Source organism: Pecten maximus, chromosome 16 (genome assembly GCF_902652985.1).
Source record: "Pecten maximus chromosome 16, xPecMax1.1, whole genome shotgun sequence".
Classification (NCBI taxonomy): domain Eukaryota; kingdom Metazoa; phylum Mollusca; class Bivalvia; order Pectinida; family Pectinidae; genus Pecten; species Pecten maximus.
The window spans coordinates 36660349-36683787 of NC_047030.1; the positions used below are offsets into that span (position 1 = coordinate 36660349).

At 41.2% G+C, this 23439-nt stretch overlaps 2 protein-coding genes across 5 annotated transcripts in view; one reads left to right on the forward strand and one right to left on the reverse strand.

Moving 5' to 3' along the window:
* The window catches only part of LOC117314740, a gene marked incomplete in the record, with an annotated part of 896274 nt that overhangs the window by 713575 nt on the left and 159260 nt on the right, over positions 1-23439 (reverse strand). The window contains 1 exon segment of the mRNA XM_033868831.1: positions 4197-4259. Coding sequence (XP_033724722.1) covers positions 4197-4259 — 63 coding nt within the window.
* LOC117314739 overlaps positions 1-23439 on the forward strand; it is a 439277-nt gene that overhangs the window by 379732 nt on the left and 36106 nt on the right. The gene's annotated exons all lie outside the window — the stretch shown is intronic.

The window sequence follows — 23439 nt, forward strand, 5'->3', positions numbered from 1 at the left end:
TGGTGTCAATAAAGTCCATTGAGCATGAATCACATGGTGTCAATTAATAAAGTCCATTGAGCATGAATCACATGGTGTCAATTAATTAAGTCCATTGAGCATGAATCACATGGTGTCAATAAAGTCCATTTAGCCTGAATCACATGGTGTCAATTAATTAAGTCCATTGAGCATGAATCACATGGTGTCAATTAATTAAGTCCATTGAGCATGAATCATCTTGTGTTTTTTTCAAATTCATGCAATGATCTTAATTGGGTCTATGCAAGAGTAATCTTTTCTCCTTCCTTAGCTTTCTCAACGTCAACCTGTACAAGGGGAACCTACTTGAAATTATAGAAAGATCTATAAAGCAAGAGGCCCATGGGCCTTAACGGTCATCTGACTTTAAAGATCTGTGAAGTTTGAAATAGGTGTTGTTCAGGAAAAATTGATTGTGCAATTAATTATGTTACATAAGGCCACCGTGGCTGCTATAGAGTTTTAACGAGGCTGAAAACTAACAACATGTGGGTCGTCCCCCGGGTACCCCAAGAGATAAAGATAATCTACAAACTTCAATGGTCAGAATCCAAAATGACTGAATGTCATCCATTTTGATCCCTGAGTCAGACTCAAAATTCAATGAACTTAAGCTATTGAGGGGAACCTTATCATACAGCATGCCAAATATTATTTGAACACTTCTCAAGAAAGAGCTATAAATAGACATATTTACAGATGGGCGAGGAAGGAAATATCATGATCCTTTATTTTTTTAATTATATCATACCTTTTATTTCATCCACATCTCTTGTCGTCGTGTTATGTAGGGCTGTGACATCACTGACTGTCCCTGAAAAGACAAACAATATGCATGCGCATGTACATCTTGTATGTCATTGTGGATAATATGGAACCTGATGATGTGAAGCATCATATATATCTATTATAGATACACTCATATCTATACACAACATCCGGGGTACTTCAATCATACAATCTTCAACAGTTCCAAATATGATATTTTCTTTCCTCTGCCCAAAATTACTGTTGTATTGACAGACAAGTCAGCTGGAAAAGATCTGAGTGGGAACACATTGGGGCAGGTGAGTCAAACAAGGCCCAATGGGCTCGAATCCCTCACCTGCTGTCCAGTGATCCTCTTTATACATTAATGTCAACTAAAACAAATGTATCAGAGACCAGAAATAAGATCACGGTCCCTTTCGGTTATTTGAAAAGGTGTCTTATAAATATTTTCCCAAATTTACCTTTTTCAAAATTAAACCATGGTCTAGGTCATTCATTTGAACAAATTTTCTAGTCCTTCCCCCAAACATGCTACAGACCGATATCTGACCCATGGCTTCTTCATTATTAAGAAGTTGTTTAAAGATTTTAGCCTATTTGACCCATGTGACCTTGAAGTCAAGGTCATTCCTTTGAACCAATATCAATTCCATGGGCGTCTTGGTTATTGAGAAGCAGTCATTTCAAGATTTCAGCCTATTTGACTCCTATGACCTTTAATATAGGTCAAGGTCATTCCTTTGAACAATCCTGGAAGCCTTTCAACACAGCATGCTACTGATCCAATATCAACTCCATGGGATTCTTGGTTATTGAGAAGTAAATTAAATATTACAGTCTGTTTGACCCCTGTGACCTTCATTGAAAATCAAAGTCATTCATTTGAACTATCTTGGTAGCCCTTTATTCGAGCATACTACAAGCCCATTTTATCACGATTCTGGGTCTCGTGGTTATTTGAGAAAAAGTCAAAAATGTACATTGTTTGTGACGCACGACGGACAAAAGGGATCACAATAGGTCACTTGAGACTTTGTTTCAAGTGACCTAAAATCTTCTTGAAATAGCAATAACAAATTTACAACTCAAATCAAAATCCATGGTGGCCACCTGTATCAGCTATTTCATTTTCGGGTCACCCATGAAATTAAATAGGCACAACTTGGGATAGGCAGGAACTTATACACATCAAATTTTGAACAATCCTTCAAGGACTTCTCAAGAAATGGTGATAACAATTTTCAACTTCAGAACCCAAGATGGCCGCCTGTCAGCATTTTCATTTCCGTTTCAAACACTTAATTTAATGGATGCAACAAGTGACCAATCAGAACCTGTATATGAAGTTGGAAAAATATCCATCCCATACCTGGAAAAACTTCTGCTTGACCAAATGGGTTTTTCTCAGGATACTCCAAGAGATAGTGATAACAATCTACACACTTCAAAGGTCAAAATCTAAAATGACTGCATGTCAGCCATTTTGCTCCCTAGATCAGACTCGAAGTTAAACAAGAGGCCCATGGGGCCTGTATCGCTCACCTGGTTAGATTTGACCAAATGTCAAAATAATGTATACATACATGTTCAATTTGTCAATACATATACAAAAATGTACTCTCTGAAAGACCATATGGATTATTTTTACACCATAATGGTGTTTAAAGAAACTAAGTCCCTTAGGGTGGGGAAAACCCTTTGGCCTATTTTTACATAAGAATTGTGTTTATACCTTAATGCTCAGCGATACTATACATAGTTATGGGATTGAGGGTCACAGTAACCATTTATGCAAAATCTGTTCCCCCATCACCACGGATGTTTCTGACCAAATTGGGTTCAAATCCATTTAAAACTCAAATCTCTATTTCCCCTATTTGGCCCCACCCTTCAAGCCCCTTGGGGGTCAGAGTCAATATTTATATAAACTCCCTTTCCCCCTTCCCCTAAGGATATTCCAGACCAAATTTGGTTCAAATCCATTCATAACTTTATGAAAAATAACGATTTAAAGGATAAACCCCTATTTCCCTATTTGGCCCAGCCCCTCAGGCCCCTCAATATTTATACAAACTCTTTCCCCCCTTCCTCTCTGGATGTTCCTGACCAAATTAGTTAAAATCCATTCGTAACTTAATAATTAATAGCGATTTAAGGGATTAACCCCTATTTTCCCTATCAGACCCCACTCCTCAGTCCCCTGGCGATTCAGAGTAAAAATTTATACCAACTCGGTTCCCCTTCTCCAATGAATATTCCTGACCATATTTGGTTTAAGTCCATTTAAAACTTTATGACTAGTAGCAATTAAAAGACTAATCTCTATTTCCCCTACTTGGCCCCGCCCCTTAGGCCCCTAGGGGTACAGAGTAAAAAATTCATATAAACTCTGTTCCCCCTCCCCTCAAGGATGTTCCTGACCAAATTTGGTGAAAAGCTATTCAATACTTTAGGACTAGTAGCGATTTAAAAGAGTAACCCTATTTCCCCTATTTGGCCCCGCCCCTCAGGCCCCTGGGGGTTGAGAATAAAGATTTAAACAAACTCTGTTCCTCTTCCTCCAAGGATGTTCCTGACCAAATTTGGTTCAAATTCATTAATAACTTTATGACTAGTAGCGATTTAAAGGATTAACCCTATTTCCCCTATTTGGCCCTGCCCCTCAGGCCCCTGGGGGTTCAAAGTAAAAATTTATACAAATCTGTTCCCTTTCGGCCAAGGATGTTTCTGACCAAGTTGGGTTCAAATCCATTCATAACTTTATGACTAGTAGCAATTTAAAGGAGTAACCCTATTTCCCCTATTTGGCCCCGCCCCTCAGGCCCCTGGGGGTTCAAAGTAAAAATTTATACAAACTCTGTTCCCCTTCTGCCAAGGATGTTCCTGACCAAATTTGGTTCAAATTCATTTATAACTTTATGACTAGTAGCGATTTAAAGAATTACCTCTATTTCCCCTATTGGGCCCCGCCCCTTTGGCCCCTCGGGGGTCATAGTCACCATTTATGCAAAATCTAGTTCCTTTCTGCCAAGGATGTTTCTGGCCAAATTTGGTCAAAATCCAATAAAAACTTCTTGACAAGTAGCGATTTAAAAGAATTACCTCTATTTCCCCTATTGGGCCCCGCCCCTTTGGCCCCTCGGGGGTCAGAGTCACCATTTATGCAAAACCTGTTCCCCTTCTGCCAAGGATGTTTCTGGCCAAATTTGGTCAAAATCCAATCAGAACTTCTTTACTTAAGTAGCGATTTGAAGTAAATGTTGACGGACGACGGACGCTGCGCTATGACATAAGCGGTCCAGGTGAGCTAAAAATAACTTTCAAATATTTCTCAAGAAAGAGCTATCAATAGAATTTTTTACAGATGGATAAGGGAGGAAATATGATGACTTCTTATATCATACCTTTTATTTCATCCACATCTCTAGCCGTCGTGTCATGTCGGGCTGTGACATCACTGACTGCCCCTGAAAAGACAAACAATATGCATGTACATCTTGTATGTCATTGTGGATAATATGGAAGTTGATGATGTGAAGCATCATATATCTATTATAGATACACTCATATCTATACACAACATCTGGGGTCCTTCAATCATACAATCTTCAACAGTTCAAAATTTGACATTGCTGTCCTCTGCCTTAAATATGCTGTTGTATTGACAGACATGTCAGTTGGAAAAGATCTGAGTGGGAACACATTGAGGCAGGTGAGTCAAACAAGGGTCCAATGGGCCCGAATCTCTCACCTGCTATCAAATGATCCTTTTCATACATTAACATAATTAAGAACAAGTGTATCAGAGACCATATATAAGATCTTAAGGCCTCTCGGTTATTTGAAAAGGTGTCTGATAAATATTTTCGCCAATCTAACTTTTTCAAAAGGCTATTCATTTGAACAAATTTTCTAGTCGTTCACCCAAGCATGCTACAAGCCAAATATCAGATTTCTGGACCTTTTGGATAATTTATTTGACCCCTATGACATTGAATGAAGGTCAAATTAATTTTTGAACAAGGGCCCAATGGGCCCAAATCGCTCACCTGCAATGCAGTGATCTTTTCATATATGGATCCTGCAGTTATTTGAAAGCATGCTACAGGACCAATATAATGTCTCTCTGCACTTTGGCTTTTCACTAAAAGTCATTTAAAGATTTAAGCATACTTGATCGACGTGACCTTGAATGAAGGTCAAGGTCATTCATTTGAACAAACTTGGTAGCCCTTCACCCCAGCATGCTACAGACCCAATATCAACTCCCTGGGACTCTTGGTTATTGAGAAGAAGTCGTTTAAAGATTTTAGCCTTTTTGACTCCTGTGACCTTGAATGAAAGTCAAGGTCATTCATTTGAACAAACTTGGTAGCTCTTTACCCCAGCATGCTACAGGCCAAATATAAGGTCTCTGGGACTGTTGGTTATCGAGAAGAAGTCGTTTAAAGATTTTAGCCTTTTTGGCACCTGTGACCTTGAATGAAGGTCAAGGTCATTCATTTGAACAAACTAGGTAGCCCTTCATCCCAGCATGTTACAGACCCAATATCAACTCCCTGGGACTGTTGGTTATTGAGAAGAAGTCGTTTGAAGATTTTAGCCTTTTTGACCCCTGTGACCTTGAATGAAGGTCAAGGTCATTCATTTGAACAAACTTGGTAGCCCTTCACCCCAGCATGCTACAGGCCAAATATTAGGTCTCTGGGACTCTTGGTTATTGAGAAGAAGTCGTTTAAAGATTTTAGCCTTTTTGACTCCTGTGACCTTGAATGAAAGTCAAGGTCATTCATTTGAACAAACTTGGTAGCCCTTCACCCCAGCATGCTACAGACCCAATATCAACTCCCTGGGACTCTTGGTTATTGAGAAGAAGTCGTTTAAAGATTTTAGCCTTTTTGACTCCTGTGACCTTGAATGAAGGTCAAGGTCATTCATTTGAACAAACTTGGTAGCCCTTCCCCCCAGCATGCTACAGGCCAAATATTAGGTCTCTGGGACTCTTGGTTATTGAGAAGAAGTCGTTTAAAGATTTTAGCCTTTTTGACTCCTGTGACCTTGAATGAAAGTCTAGGTCATTCATTTGAACAAACTTGGTAGCCCTTCATCCCAGCATGCTACAGACCCAATATCAAGTCCCTGGGACTCTTGGTTATTGAGAAGAAGTCGTTTAAAGATTTTAGCCTTTTTGACTCCTGTGACCTTGGATGAAGGTCAAGGTCATTCATTTGAACAAACTTGGTAGCCCTTCACCCCAGCATGCTACAGACCCAATATCAAGTCCCTGGGTCTTTTGGCTATTTAGAAGAAGTCGTCTAATTTTTTTTTTAGCCTTTTTGACTCCTGTGACCTTGAATGAAAGTCAAGGTCATTCATTTGAACAAACTTGGTAGCCCTTTACCCCAGCATGCTACAGACCCAATATCAACTCCCTGGGACTGTTGGTTGTTGAGAAGAAGTCGTTTGAAGATTTTAGCATTTTTGACTCCTGTGACCTTGAATGAAGGTCAAGGTCATTCATTTGAACAAACTTGGTAGCCCTTCACCCCAGCATGCTACAGGCCCAATATTAGGTCTCTAGGCCTTTTGGTTATTGAGAAGAAGTTGCTTGAATGGAAAGTTGACGCCGGACGGACGGACGGACGACGGACGCCGCGCCACGGCATAAGCTCACTTGCCCTTCGGGCAGGTGAGCTAATAAATTTTGGAAGTCCTACATGCTACAGACCGATATCCGACACCGGGCTTCTTCATTATTGAGAAGTTGTTAAAAGATTTTAGCCTATTTGACTGTGTGCCTTGAAATGAAAGTCATTCCTTCAAACAAGCCTTTAAAACCAGTATGGTACTGACCCAATATCAACTCTCTGGGCATCTGTGAAAAAGTCGTTTAAAGAGTTCAGACTATTTGATTCGTGTGACCTTCAATGTAGGTCAAGGTCATTCCTTTGAGCAATCTTGGAAGCCTTTCAACACAGCATGTTACTGACCCAATATCAACTCAATGGGCCTCTTGGTTATTGATAAGAAGTTTTCAAAGATTTCAGCCTTTTTGACAACTGCGACCTTAACTATGCATGTGAAGGTCATTTATTTGAACAAACCTTGTAGTGCTTTACCCAAGTAGGCTATAGATGCAATATCAAGCCCCTGGGCCTCTTGGTTATTGAGCAGAAGTCATTTAAAGATTTTAGCCTATTTGACCCATGTGACAATCACATTGAATGTCAGTCAAGTTCATTTATTTGAAGAAACTTGGTAGTTGTTCATCCCAGCCTACTACAAATGCCATATCAGGTCTCTTGGTATTTCTTTTTTTAATAAGTCGTTTAAAGATTTTAGCCTATTTAACCTGGTGATCTTGAATGTAGTTCAAGGTCATTTATTTTAGCAATCCTGGTAGCCTTTCAACCCAGCATTCTACTGACCAAATATCAACTCCGTGGTCTTCTTGGTTATTTAAAAGTCGTTTAAAGATTACAGCCTATTTGACCCTTGTTACCTTCATTGAAGATCATGGTCATTTCTTTGAACAGTCTGTGTAGCCCTTCAACTCAGCATGTTACTGACCCAATATCAATTCCATGGGCCTCTTGGTTATTGAGATGAAGTCATTTAATGATTTTAGCCTGTTTGACAAGTGGTCATTCACTTGAACAAAGTTGGTAGCCCTTTATCCCAACATACTACAGGCAAATCAGAACCTGTATATGAAGTTTGAAAAATATCCGTCTCGTACTCAGGTGTGTTTGAAATGAATTCCACTATTTGTACTTGAGAAGTTAAAATTATGTGTTGTTCAGGAATACCATGATTGCACGATCATGTTACAAAATGGCCGCCGTAGCTGCAGTGTTTTAATCGGGCAGAAGAATAAAAACACTTTTTGGCTTCCTATTCTTTACATCCTCACCAATTTTCAGCTTAATAACACCAATTGAACTGAAAAAGTTCAAAATGTGTTTGTAAAGACGGCGTCCTTGTGGCCATCTTGGGTATATTCGACAGACCCAAAAAATGAAAACACTTGGTCAGGACCATCTCATGATCATTTCAGGAGAATTTGAGCTAAATCCCAAAGGTGGAACTTGAGAAGTTAAAAATAAGTGTGATTCCGAATACCATGATTGCGCAATTATGTTACAAAATGGCCGTCATATGGTTATCATGGCAAACATTCTAAAAGGCCAAGAAATATCAATTCTATTTCTATTTCAGCTTCTCTTTCTAAACATTCCCACCAATTTCAAGTTCAATGATACCAGTAGAACTGGAGAGGTTTAAGATATGTTTTTAAGGTGGAGGTCATGACAGCCATCTTGGATTTCAGACAGACCCAAAAGATAGCAATAATTGGTGAGGACTATCGGGCAAGTAAAGGTTGAATTCTACTCGTGGAACTTGAGAAGCTTAAAATAGATGTTGTTTTGGAAATCCATGATTGGGCAATCATGTTGCAAAATGGCCAACGTAGCTGCAATGTCAACGACTTTAAAAAACAAAACTAGAACACTGGCAGGTGAGGAAGGGCCCCTTTTTACAACCGAACCAATTCTCGGCGGAACTGGAGAAGATTAAATAAGGGTTTTAAGGTGGTAGCCACCACTTGGTCAGTACCACCTCCATACTTGCCAACTTTTTAAAATTCTCATGGGGGAGAAAGTGCGTGAGCGACATTTTTGACCGGAAAACACATTTCACGTGCGACACATTTAGCAAACAAAAACTAAGGGGAGATAATTTGCTATTGGAAAATAAATTCCTTGCATGATCACTTAAGCTTCCTTAATTCCCTCACTGAAAAAAAGGGGAAAAAAAACTTATTTCAAGCTTGGCCAATGATTTTTTTTATTCAAGTTTGGAAAGATAATTATATAAGCAACAAGGTACAAAAAAATAGCTGCAAAATTACATCATTTTTAATTATTTCTGGAAATTATTTAACTCACTGTTCACTCTAAATAAAAGTATTTACTTAGATATGTTATGAAAATTATGTTGTAAGATAGATGTCAGTCAATTAAATTCTCTAGAGTACAATATGATATCTGAATGAAATTTCAAAAGTTTCCTTTGGATTACAACAAAGACAATAATACAAAAAAAAAATAAAAAGGGCTGTACTAGCAGTTGTACTCACTATAGGCTTACAACCGATACTTGAATTCTAAGTTTTTAACATGACAGTATTTAGTTTAAGAAAGTGAGTATTTGTGGACATGTTTTTGTCTTTCAAAATGTGAATTGGGAAAGTTTCTGCCAAAATAAGTCTCTGCTAATTGACACTAAGTATGCTGATGATACGGCGATTGAAACGACGTTACCTACCGGCAACCAGGCCTTCGGTCTATATGGTCGTTATTGTGAATTTATTTCCTTGTGCTAATTATCTAAAGATCAACCAATGTTTAAATGTAGTTAACATTTCAATAAGTAATCTGTCAAATTTGATACTCCGTTGATAACATTGCCAGTGTTATTTTCACTTTTTCTGTCCGAGATATACTTTCAAGTAGAGGTCGTTTATGCGCTTGACATCAAAGGCAGTATACGAAGCCATTTACAAGCGTTTAATCAACCATGACTGACTTGCTACAAAACCATCACCACGCGTCCTCAGCTTAATTGGTTTAATTAATTGTTTATTTATCGGGGTATTGTCACCCTTGCAGTCAGTGAAGTGTCAGAATTTCGTTACGGTCTGTGAGCAGGTCAGTTAACTGACCAATGCCCTACACATATGTCTTTCACTAGCTAGCAAGCGTTACCTGTCATAGGCCTAAGTGAATCTAACAAGATGAATAGGGGCTCCATACGGGGTTATCAAGACATATTCTCCAAAATCGGGAGAATACACTATGTTTTATCTATACGATCGGGAGACGGGGCAGGGAGTCTGGAATCGGGAAATTCCCGACTAAATCGGGAAAGTTGGCAAGTATGCACCTAGTATAGAAATAAAGATACATTTGAAATGTAAAAATCTAAGACAGCCACCTATCGGCCATTTAGTTTTCACGATCAGTCTCACAACTAGTGAGTTCAACTAATACTGACTCGACTAAATCAAGTATCTACTTAAATGATGGCATTTTTACCTGTATGTCTCACTCCTGATGAGTTAATTCTAATATGTTTGTTGAAACCAATTCTCCACCTCACAGCTAGTCCATTCATTCTTTACAGTACAGTGTTGTTTCTATCGCTACCAGTAAAAAGTCGGGGATAAGCAAGCATACTGGATATTACTTAAGCAATATATGTCCCCTACTGCCCACTCCCCCCCTTAAATAGCAATGGTGACCTTAAACTTTTGTGTTTGCGTGAAGTTTCATCAAAGGGAATGAAGCCTTAGGGAGCTGACACATATTGGTGCTACGTACGTACGTATGATGAAAACTATAGTTCACTCTGGTTTGACCGGTAGAGGACAAATGACATAAATCTTACCTTTAATGTCCTCAACAACGGCCTCAAAATCGTCTTGTTGTTTCCTCAGTTTCTCTATATACTCATTCTCTGTATCAGGGTCCATGCTTACGGTCCATAGGTTGTCCACTGCTGTCACGTATGTATTTCCTGTCAGAGCATCTTGTTCTATCTCAAAGATAATTTGGCGGACCAAGTCCCATTTATCTTTAAAGTCTGTACCAGAAAGTGATGCTGTCGGGAGGTGTCCATAAGCTTCATTCCGTTGGATTCTCAACCTGTCAATATTAGCTGCTAGGGACCGGTCTGTCTTGTCTGGTGACTTGCCCCAACCCTTTGTATGAGGTGGAATGTTGATACCCTGGAGGTTACGGATTAGTCTGTATATAAGGGAAAAGTCTAAATCCTCCAGGGTACCGGTAAACACTCCACCTGGTGGGAACAGAAACTTGTGCTGGCGGTGTTCGAGACTTTTGAAAAGATGAACCCTTTGACTCTGGAGAAAGGCATTAAGTCCAGGAGGAGGTATTTTTGCTTTCAGCACAGCCCTTAGAACATCACAACAGACATCAACAATAAGTCGAGACAGTCTCGCGAAATTTGTGGTTTCAGTACTTGAGCAATACTTGCTGGCCATTTTGAAACCGTGGCAGGCTGGAGGAAAACAGGATCACAAAGCTGGAAAAAAGAGGGATTGTATTATTTATTTTTTATTCAAGATTGATCATTATACGATCCTTCAGGTGAAATGACCTAACAAGAGGCACAGAAGGACCTGAATATAGTCATCTGACTTTAAAGACAATAAAAATATTGTAGTATACACCCTATTAGTGTTATAGTCATCAGTATTATTATATAGTCACCCAGTATTGTGATATAGTCACCCAGTATTGTGATATAATCACCCAGTATTGTTATATAGTCACCCAGTATTGTGATATAGTCACCTAGTATTGTGATATAGTCACCGAGTATTGTGATATAGTCACCCAGTATTGTGATATGTTCACCAAGTATTGTGATATAGTCACCCAGTATTGTGATATAGTCACCCAGTATTGTTATATAGTCAACCAGTATTGTGATATGTTCACCCAGTATTGTGATATAGTCACCCAGTATTGTGATATAATCACCCAGTATTGTGATATGTTCACCAAGTATTGTGATATAGTCACCCAGTATTGTGATATAATCACAAAGTATTGTGATATAGTAACCCAGTATTGTTATATGGTCACCCAGTATTGTGATATAATCACCCAGTATTGTTATATGGTCACCAAGTATTGTTATATGGTCACCCAGTATTGTGATTTGGTCACCCAGTATTGTGATATAATCACCCAGTATTGTGATATGTTCACCAAGTATTGTGATAGTCACCCAGTATTGTGATACAATCACAAAGTATTGTGATATAGTCACCAAGTATTGTTATATGGTCACCCAGTATTGTTATATGATCACCCAGTATTGCTATATGGTCACCCAGAATTGTGATATAGTCACCCAGTATTGTGATATAATCACCCAGTATTGTTATATGGTCACCCAGCATTGTGATATAGTCACCCAGTATTGTGTATAGTCACCCTGTATTGTGATAAAGTCACCCAGTATTGTGATATAGTCATCCAGTATTGTTATATGGTCACCCAGTATTGTGATATGTTCACCGAGTATTGTGATATAATCACCCAGTATTATGTATAGTCACCCAGTATTGTGATATAATCACCCAGTATTGTGATATAGTCACCCAGTATTGTGATATAGTCACCCAGTATTGTGACATAGTCACCCAGTATTGTGATATAGTCACCCAGTATTGTGATATAGTCACCCAGTATTGTGATATAGTCATCCAGTATTGTGATATAGTCTACCTGTATTATGTATAGTCAGTCAGTATTGTGATATAGTCACCGAGTATTGTGATATAGTCTACCTGTATTATGTATAGTCAGTCAGTATTGTGATATAGTCACCGAGTATTGTGATAGTCACCCTGTATTGTGATATAGTCATCCAGTATTGTGATAGTTACCCAGTATTGTGATATAGTCACCCAGTATCATGATATGATCACCCAGTATTGTGATATAGTCACTCAGAATTGTGATATGATCACCCAGTATTGTGATATAGTCACCCAGTATTGTGATATAGTCATCCAGTATTGTGATATGTTCACCGAGTATTGTGATATAATCACCCAGTAGTATGTATAGTCACCCAGTATTGTGATATAGTCAGTCAGTATTGTGATATAGTCACCCAGTATTGTGATATAGTCACCCAGTATTGTGATATAGTCATCCAGTATTGTGATAGTCACCCAGTATTGTGATATAGTCACCCAGTATTGTGATATGATCACCCAGTATTGTGATATAGTCACTCAGAATTGTGATATAGTGATCACCCTGTATTGTGTATAGTCATTGAGTATTGTTATATAGTCATCGAGTATTGTTATATAGTCATTGAGTATTGTTATATAGTCACCCAGTATTGTGATATAGTTATCCAGTATTGTGATATAGTCACCCAGTATTGTGATATAGTCACCACGTGTTGTGATTTAGTCATCCATAATTTGAAAGAAAAGAAAATGTATTCTCATTTGAATTGCAGTAATGTTTTGTAATTTTTTCTTAATTTTTTCTTAATTTGTTCTTAATTCCTGAATTCCAGTCCAAATTTCTCTCTGAATATTAGTCACACAAATCCAGCAGCATGATTTACCCCCGAAAACCTAAATACCCAGAAAACACTAAAAGACAAAAAAAAAACCTTCCTGTTTTGATAAACAAAGAACGTTTTACACTTTAAATAAATCTATCCTTTGCCTATTAAGAATATAGCTATTCACGTATAACTGCAAGCAACCGCATTCTCAAATTATTTCATACTTCTGATGCAGTTTCTGTTATTTTCACATTTTCACAAAAGGTCCACCAGTGACCAACTTTTCTCACATCAAAAATTTCAAGTGTAAATTCCTAATCACACAGAATTCAAGAGATCGAACATGAAAATCATGTTAGAGATAGAAATATCATGTTTATCCATGGCAAGTGTACAAACATTTTTTTCTTGCCCGAACTCAAGTTTTGGTTGCTGAGACGTCCGGCAAGTGGATTTCTTCACCTCCTTTATACAAGTTGTATTGCCATTCAGAGTTACACAATTGGACTGCCGGATATAAAAAGATTGCTCTTTTGATGGCACCCACAGATTACACACTACGTATTTGCGATGATAGTCCTAGATGGTAAAAGTCTATGAAAGGGAAAGGTTCGGTAGAGAGATTGGGATTATGGAGGGGAGGGGTGACAAATGGGAAGTGTGAAATAGGGGTAATGGCTATGTAGGGAAAGGAACAACAGATGTGTAGGGGCTTTGGAGGGAAGGTGTGACAGAAGGGTAGATAGAGGCTTTGGAGGGGAAGGTGTGACAGAAAGGTAGATAGAGGCTTTGGAGGGGAAGGTGTGACAGAAAGGTAGATAGAGGCTTTGGAGGAGAAGTGTGGCAGAGGTGTAGGGGCTTTGGAGGGGAAGTGTGGCAGAGGTGTAGGGGCTTTGGAGGGGAAGTGTGGCAGAGGTGTAGGGGCTATGGAGGGGAAGTGTGGCAGAGGTGTAGGGGCTATGGAGGGGAAGTGTGGCAGAGGTGTAGGGGCTTTGGAGGGGAAGTGTGACATAGAGGTAGAGGCTATGGGGAGGATGAGTGACATAGAGGTAGAGGTTATCGAGAGGATGAGTGACATAGAGGTAGATGCTATGCACACATAGATAACAACAAATGAAAGCAAAGTCAGTGGTGGCTATTATAAGATATTAACCCAACCCATTCACCAATGGACCCACACAGACATACTAAACCCTTTCACCAATGGGTCCAAACAGAACCCCCGACTCTTTTACCAATGGGCCAACACAGATTTACCCTAATCCCTTCACAAATGGACCACACAGAAATACCCAACCCTTTCATCAATGGGCCCACACAGATTTACCCCAACCCTTTAACCACTTGTCTAATAATGGATTCGCATACAGATACCACCAACTCCTTCAACAATTAAATCAAAATGCCCAGGGTTGTATGAGATTTCACATATATAGCAGTTTTTTGTTTGTTTTTCGTTTAAGTCAAGTGTAGAAATTGTTGGTGTGATGCTATGGTAAAAATATGAACCAAATCTGTCGGACAGGAGATATCGTGATACATCAACTTTTATTGTAAAAGGGTGGCCTTTGACCTTTAACTTCGACCTTGATGCTGTGATGTGAATGTGAACTTCTGGGGTTGATGATATATCGTGTAGACAGATCATTTTGGATGTGGACATTCAACTGATTACCATTACGCATTAATAAAGTGGGGGACCAGTAACGAAAAGTTTTAACTTGAGAGAGCATACAGTGGTGATACATACTATATCAGTGATACACATGGGGGTTTAGTTATAAATAGTCTGGTCACAAATATGTAAATATGTTCTTAATTCCAATCAAAATACTGATAAACTGTGTAATACCTACCTAAAACAAGTCAACTGCTCAGATAGATTCTTTTTAGAGTACAGGTAGTTGAAGTCTAGTTGCTGACCATTTCAGGCAGAAGAACTCCAAAATGTCAATTATGCACACACAAGTAGCAAAATTAGTCAACAATTCTATTTAAGACAAATGTCCAGTAGCGAATCTCTTTATACACAGGTAGACATAGGTACCTCATCCAACAAGTTCTTGTGTTAGTGCTGTAAACACTGGTGCTATGGAGATATGGTGGACTTTCCAGTGACGTACGATCTTAAGACAACCAATAGTTATTTGTGTATTTGTCATGTGACATATCTTTCTGACACGTCACTTATATAATTAAACATACATTGAGGATTTTCAAGTTATATATAATCTATCTGTATTTTAGATCCCCAAACCACCATAACATGTAACACAATACTACAATCACACAAGCTCGACTGACTGGCAATAAGTAGTAAGACAGGTTTTCTTTATACAAGTTGTATTTCTATTCAGAGTTACACAATTGGACTGCCAGATATAAAGACTCAAAAATTCAATTGAAGTATTTCAATTGGTCTTTAGATGGCATGCACTGATTACACACCACAGTCATATCAGGGAAGGAATGCATGGATAACAAGGGGCTATGGAAGGGGAGGATGTGACAGAGGGGTAGGGGCTATGGAAGGGGAGGATGTGTCAGAGGGGTAGGGGCTAAGGAAGGGGAAGATGTGACAGAGGGGTAGGGACTATGGAAGGGGAGGCTGTGACAGAGGGGTAGGGGCTAAGGAAGGGGAGGATGTGATAGAGGGTAGGGGCTAAGGAAGGGGAGGATGTGACAGAGGGGTAGGGGCTATGGAAGGGGAAGATGTGATAGAGGGGTAGGGGCTAAGGAAGGGGAGGATGTGATAGAGGGGTAGGGGCTAAGGAATGGGAGGAGGTGACAGAAGGTAGAGTCTATGGAGCGTAAGGTGTGACAGCCGGAAAGGGGCTATGGAGGGGAAGCGTGACAGAGGGGAAGGGACTTTGGAGGGGAAAGTGACAGCAGGGAAGTGTGACAGAGGGATAGTGGGTATGGAGCGGAAGGTGTGACGTAGGGAAAGTGTGACAGAGGTGTAAGGCTTGGAGAGGAGGATGTGACAAAGGGATAGGGCAATTGAGGAGGATGTACGGATACAGGGAAAGAGATTATGGAGGGATAGGAAGGTACAGAGACTAGGGGGTATAGAGGGGGATGAAAAAGGTAGGGACTATGGAAGGGAAGGGTGACAGAGGGCATAGACTTTTGAGGGGAGGGTTGACAGACAGTAGGGACTATAGAGGGGAAGGGAATAAATAAAGTAGGGGGCATGGACAGATAAGTAACAACAAATGAAAGCGAAGTGAGTGGTGGCTGATGATAATATTAACCCAACCCCTTTCCCAAAGGGCACATACAGATATACACAACCCCAACCCTTTCACAAATGGGCTGACACATATACCCCCGCCCGCTTCATCAATGGGCTGACACAGATTTAACGCCAACCCTTCCATCAATGGGCCCACACAGATTTACCTCAACCCTTTCACCAATGGGTTCACATAGATTTACCTCAACCCTTTCACCGATGGGCTGACACAGATGCAATGACCCCTTTACCAATGGCCCACACTGATATACCCAACCCTTTACCGATGGGCCCTAGCAGATTTGCCCCCAGCCCTTTCACCAAAGAGCTGACACAGATATCCCTAACCCCTTTACCAATGGGCCCACGCAGATTTACCCCAACCCCTTCACCAATTAGTTCACAGAGATACCCCCAACCCCTTCACCATAGGCCCACACAGATACCCCTGACCCCTTCACCAATGGGCCCTACACAGATACCCCGACCCCTTCACCAATGGGCCCTACACAGATACCCCGACCCCTTCACCAATGGGCCCTACACAGATACCCCGACCCCTTCACCAATGGGCCCTACACAGATACCCCCGACCCCTTCACCAATGAGCCCTAAACAGATACCCCCGACCCCTTCACCAATGGCCCACACAGATACCCCGACCCCTTCACCAATGGGCCCTTCACAGATACCCCCGACCCTCTTCACAATGGGCCCTACACAGATACCCCGACCCCTCACCAATGGGCACTACCACAGAACCCCCGACCCCTTCACCAATGGCCCTACACAGATACCCCAACCCTTCACCAATGGGCCCTACACAGATACCCCTGAACCCTTCACCAATGGGCCCTACACAGATTTACCCAACCCCTTCACCAATGGGCCCTGCACAGATACCCCTGACCCCTTCACCAATTGACCCACACAGATACCCCCGACCCCTTCACCAATGGGCCCTACACAGATACCCCCGACCCCTTCACCAATGGGCCCTACGCAGATACCCCCGACCCCTTCACCAATGGGCCCTACACAGATACCCCCGACCCCTTCACTAATGGGCCCCACACAGATACCCCCGACCCCTTCACCAATGGGCCCTACACAGATACCCCCGACCCCTTCACCAATGGGCCCCACACAGATACCCCCGACCCCTTCACCAATGGGCCCTACACAGATACCCCCGACCCCTTCACCAATGGGCCCCACACAGATACCCCCGACCCCTTCACCAATGGGCCCTACACAGATACCCCCGACCCCTTCACCAATGGGCCCCACACAGATACCCCCGACCCCTTCACCAATGGGCCCTACACAGATACCCCCGACCCCTTCACCAATGGGCCCTACACAGATACCCCCGACCCCTTCACCAATGGGCCCCACACAGATACCCCCGAACCCTTCACCAATGGGCCCTACACAGATACCCCGAACCCTTCACCAATGGGCCCTACACAGATACCCCCGACCCCTTCACCAATGGGCCCTACACAGATACCCCCGACCCCTTCACCAATTAGCCCACACAGATACCCCCAGACCCCTTCACCATAGGCCCACACAGATACCCCCGACCCCTTCACCAATGGGCCCTACACAGATACCCCTGACCCCTTCACCAATGGGCCCTACACAGATACCCCAGAACCCTTCACCAATGGGCCCTACACAGATACCCCAGAACCCTTCACCAATGGGCCCTACACAGATACCCCCGAACCCTTCACCAATGGGCCCTACACAGATACCCCTGACCCCTTCACCAATGGGTCCAAACAAATACCCCCGACCCCTTCACCAATTTGCCCACACAGATACCCCCGACCCCTTCACCAATGGGCCCTACACAGATACCCCCGACCCCTTCACCATAGGCCTACACAGATACCCCCGACCCCTTCACCAATTGGCCCACAGATACCCCCGAACCCTTCACCAATGGGCCCTACACAGATTTACCCAACCCCTTCACCAATGGGCCCTACACAGATACCCCCGGCCCCTTCACCATCGGCCCACACAGATACCCCCAACCCAATCACCATAGGCCCACAGATACCCCCCAACCCTTCACCAATGGGCCAACATGGTGTGATGCTATGGTATAAATATGAACCAAATCTGTTGAACAGGAGATATCGTGATACATCAACTTTTATTGTAAAAGGGTGGCCTTTGACCTTTAACTTCGACCTTGATGCTGTGATGTGAATGTGAACTTCTGGGGTTGATGATATATCGTGTAGACAGATCATTTTGGATGTGGACATTCAACTGATTACCATGTAGGCCCTAATGAAGTGGGGGACAAGTAACGAAAAGTTTTAACTTGAGAGAGCATACAGTGGTGATACATACTATATCAGTGATACACGTGGGGGTTTAGTTATAAATAGTCTGGTCACAAATATGTAAATATGTTCTTAATTCCAATCAAAATACTGATAAACTGTGTAATACCTACCTAAAACAAGTTAACTTCACGGATAGATTCTTCTTTACAGTACAGATAGTTGAAGTCTAGTTGATGACCATTTAAGGCAGACGAACTTCAAAATGTCAATTATGCACACACAAGTAGCAAAATTAGTCAACAATTCTATTTAAGACAAATGTCCAATGGCGTATCTCTTTGTACTCAGGTAGACATAGGTATCTCATCGAACAAGTTCTTGTGTTAGTGCTGTAAACACTGGTGTTATGGAGATATGGTGGACTTTCCAGTGACGTACGATCTTAAGACAGCCAATAGTTATTTGTTATTTTTGTCATGTGACATATCTTTCTGACACGTCACGTATATAATTAAACATACATTGAGGATTCTCAAGTTATACATAGTCTCTCTGTATTTTAGATCTTAAACCACCATAACAGGTAACACAATACTACTATCACACAAGCCTGACTGACACCTAACTAGTAATATGACAAGGTTTTCTTTATACAAGCTGCAGTGCTATTCAGAATTACACAATTGAATAGCTGCATACACATAGAGTAATTCAATCAACAATTTTTCTTTTAAATTGGTCGGTTGTTGCCATCGTCTGTTAACAAACCACATCTAGGTAAGGAAGCCTGAGATAGAAAGGGGCTATGGAAGGGGAGAGTGTGACTGGGGGAAGGGGCAATATTGAGGGGAAAGGACTGACAGGGATAGGGGCTATGGAGGAGAAATTGTGACATAGAGGTAGGGGCTATAGTGGGGAGAATGTGACAGAGGGGGAAGGGCGATGGAAGGGGAGAGTGTGACTGGGGGAAGGGGCAATATTGAGGGGAAAGGACTGACAGGGGTAGGGGCTATGGAGGAGAAATTGTGACATAGAGGTAGGGGCTATGGTGGGGAGAGTGTGACATAGAGGTAGGGGCTATGGTGGGGAGAGAGTTACAGAGGGCTATTAAATTTAAAGGAAAATGTGTGACAGAGGGGTAAGGGATATGGAAAGGAAGGGTGACAGAAGGTACGGACTATGGAGAGGAAGGGTGACAGAGGGTACTGACTATGGAGAGTGAGGGTGACAGAGGGTACTGACTATGGAGAGGAAGGGTGACAGAAGGTACGGACTATGGAGAGGAAGGGTGACAGAGGGTACAGACTATGGAGAGGAAGGGTGACAGAGGGTACTGACTATGGAGAGTGAGGGTGACAGAGGGTACTGACTATGGAGAGTGAGGGTGACAGATGGTACCGGGCTATTGAGAGGGAGGGTGACAGAGGGTACAGACTATGGAGGGGAAGGGTGAAAGAGAGTACAGACTATAGAGAGAGAGGGTGACAGAGGGTACTGACTATGGAGGGGAAGGGTGAAAGAGAGTACTGACTATGGAGAGGGAGGGTGACAGAGGGTACGGACTATAGAGAGGGAGGGTGACAGAGGGTACGGACTATGGAGGAGAGGGTGACAGAGGGTACGGACTATAGAGAGGGAGGGTGACAGAGGGTACGGACTATGGAGGAGAGGGTGACAGAGGGTACGGACTATAGAGAGGGAGGGTGACAGAGGGTACGGACTATGGAGAGGAAGGGTGACAGAGGGTACGGACTATAGAGAGGAAGGGTGACAGAGGGTACTGACTACGGAGGGGGAGGGAGACAGAGAGTACCGGGCTATCTAGAAGAAGTGTGACAGAGGGTACAGACTATGGAGAGGGAGGGTGACAGAGGGTACGGACTATAGAGAGGGAGGGTGACAGAGGGTACGGACTATGGAGAGGGAGGGTGACAGAGGGTACGGACTATAGAGAGGGAGGGTGACAGAGGGTACGGACTATGGAGAGGGAGGGTGACAGAGGGTACGGACTATAGAGAGGGAGGGCGACTGAGGAACGTTCTTTACATACATAGATTATATGTAGCAGGGCATCCAGTAGACCCTTGAGAGTATATTTTTGACTCCCCAAGTTAAGAGCCGACTCTTAGGTTTGAAAGGGACATGTCTATTTGACATTAGCTGCGATAACGTAGCTCTGGACGACGGACGGACAATTTCTGACAGATGGTCGTCGTCAGAGCTACGTAATGTAGCAAAACGGTGAACCTCGAAAATGCTACAAATAGCTGATATCGTTTAACTTTGGAGTAATAGTTTGTTTAATTAAACATTTCTAATACAATTTTGCAATGTATTAGCCTACCGTCTAATCTAGAAATCTTTTATTCGCATATTCCGATATATGATACTGCTCGGAGTTGTCTCCGTGATTCACCATGACACTTCTCGAAAAACTCTCACGAGGATTCTAACCCAAATATGGAACCTGTGATCCATACATGGATGAATCTACTACGATAACTAAATACATAATCAGAGATATTTAACCGCTGTTTTGTAACTCTTGTGAAGAAAGCGAATCTTACTTTGCATAATTAAATAATTTCAGAATGAATTGACCTTCCTCACCAAGGTATATAACCTTGAATCTGTTTTTCTGTTGAAATCATGCGGGAAATCTCATTAGCATCAATTTATTTTGATTGCCTGATAAGGAAATTGGCCTTTACACTCGTTTTGAATTTTACTATTTATTGTTAAACATTTGACGTAATGTGCAGGTTTGTGATTTGAATATTGATAACAGATACCAGAATCATCAATTTACATCTGTTTTTTATCCGAGAAAATTTTAACCACAGCTAAATACTGCCCGATGTGAATCACATTGGGGCTTGCTACACTATCGGCAATGGGAGGGACTTCATACCCTGCCGGAGAGCAGTGTAGGCAGGGTATGAATATTCGTTCTAATTTGACGTATGTTTTGACCCTACAGATTCCTCAGAAATAGTTATCTGACTTCTGAAATTGCTAAAAGTCAAGGGTAAACTGGATGCCCTGTGTAGAGAAATGCTCATTTATAGTAAAGAATGGAGTGTAGTAAGGGGCGATAACGGAGTTATCGTTCCTTACGGAACGTAATGTATTACGAGCTAATTCGCCTATTTTGCCGGATATAATAGCGATTTGAGGACAGAAAAATTGGCTCATACAATTCGGTTGATACTTTGAACGATTGTAAAACTCGGCTCGATCTAGGTCTGGATGTATCTGGTATCCCTGTGGGAAATGGTATTTATGAGATATTTTGGGTCAAACATGCCAAAATCGTCATTTTGACCGGTAGCTTCTGTTTAACCGGTCCTTAAAAATCAGCGCTTTAATGAAAAATTCTGAAACTCAAAACATAACAAGTAGAGAGGATTCTAAAGAAAATGGAATCTTTAGTTTTTCTATATCTTTAATAGAACGGCCACAATAGGGTTTTGAAAAAGGGTCGTATTTTATCGAGAGTTGGCGGATGTTACGTCACCAGTGACGTAACCAAGTATGTGTGGAATGTAGTGTATTGAAGGACGGAACGTAATGTACATGCGGCTAATTCAGACCACTTTGCCGGAGCGAACTGAAAAGTGACTCTATACATTTTGATAAAACTTTCCACACTTATAAAACTCGGTGTGATCTACATGTATGTCCAGACATATCCCGTGTATCTGGGAATAATCTAGTTATGGAAATATTTTGGGTACAAACACGCCAAAATCGACACTTTGACTGCTGGTTTAAGTTATTTTTCTCTGTCGTGTCCGTGATGCAACAGTTTCCGCTTAGGTCACACGGGTACTGCACTGGGGAACTCCCGCCTGGGGAATTCCCGCCTTTTTACACCAGAATCCTACGTCATTCTATTTTCAGTAACAGTGTGTATTTGTGATTTGCTAAATCTCAACACACTACTATTTATCCTCGTATCATATATAAAGTACTTGTTTCATGTGTTACATGTATTTACTCGGGGAAAACAGCTACAAACCAGAGAAACGCATTCTCCAAAGGGACTTGGATCAGGTGAAACACAAGCTGATTGGCCGGTCGTGTTGCGCAAGTCGTTAACACACTTTTGGGTGTAGATTTGACCTCTACCCCTGACCCGGATGTATATAATCGGTATTTGGTGACAGCTGTTGACAGATATCGCCTGATAATGTCCAACATGCTGTGTTGAAACTTTTATATTTTGTTTCTCAGATGTTGGTCTTGACCAGGTGAAATAGAAAGTTGTAAATGCAATTTTGGGAATTTATTATGAATTTTAATATTACAATGAAACATATAGCGAAGCTAATTGTGAACTCGGTCCCAATATATGATGTTATAACCAGAAGTGATGTTTAGGATTTTGTATACACTTGTGGAATTGTTTTTTTAGTATTAATACTCAAGAAGTATTTTAAACTTAGTAATAGAAATACTTTATTAATTTTAAAATATAATTAATGGCAGTATAAGCAACGAAATTCATTAATTATTTAATATTCTACCATGTTTGCTATGCAACGACAGTTTTGATTGGATAAAAACCATGATTATTTTCCAGTAATACACGCACGTGTCAATAATAGACATTTGTGAGTCACGGCTGTTACAATGTTATGTATCTAATATTCACCCAATAAGTAATACGGTTACTGTAGCCGAGTGGACTAATGGTTAGACTTCTTCTATTTTTTATCAAGACGCGAGTTCGAATCCTACGAAGGCATATTTTTTTTTATCCTTTTTTTTTCTAATTTTCAAAATCAATGCCATATGATAGATGTTTTTGATTGTAGTACTGTAGTGCCTGTAAAGAAATACAAATGTATATATTTTATCAACAAAATAATGCAATACTCAAGAAATAAATTACAAGGTTTTTCCGGGGTTTCTTTGCCGTTTTTCTATATAGATCTCAGAACTAAACAGTACATGGCAGAATAGAAATAATCA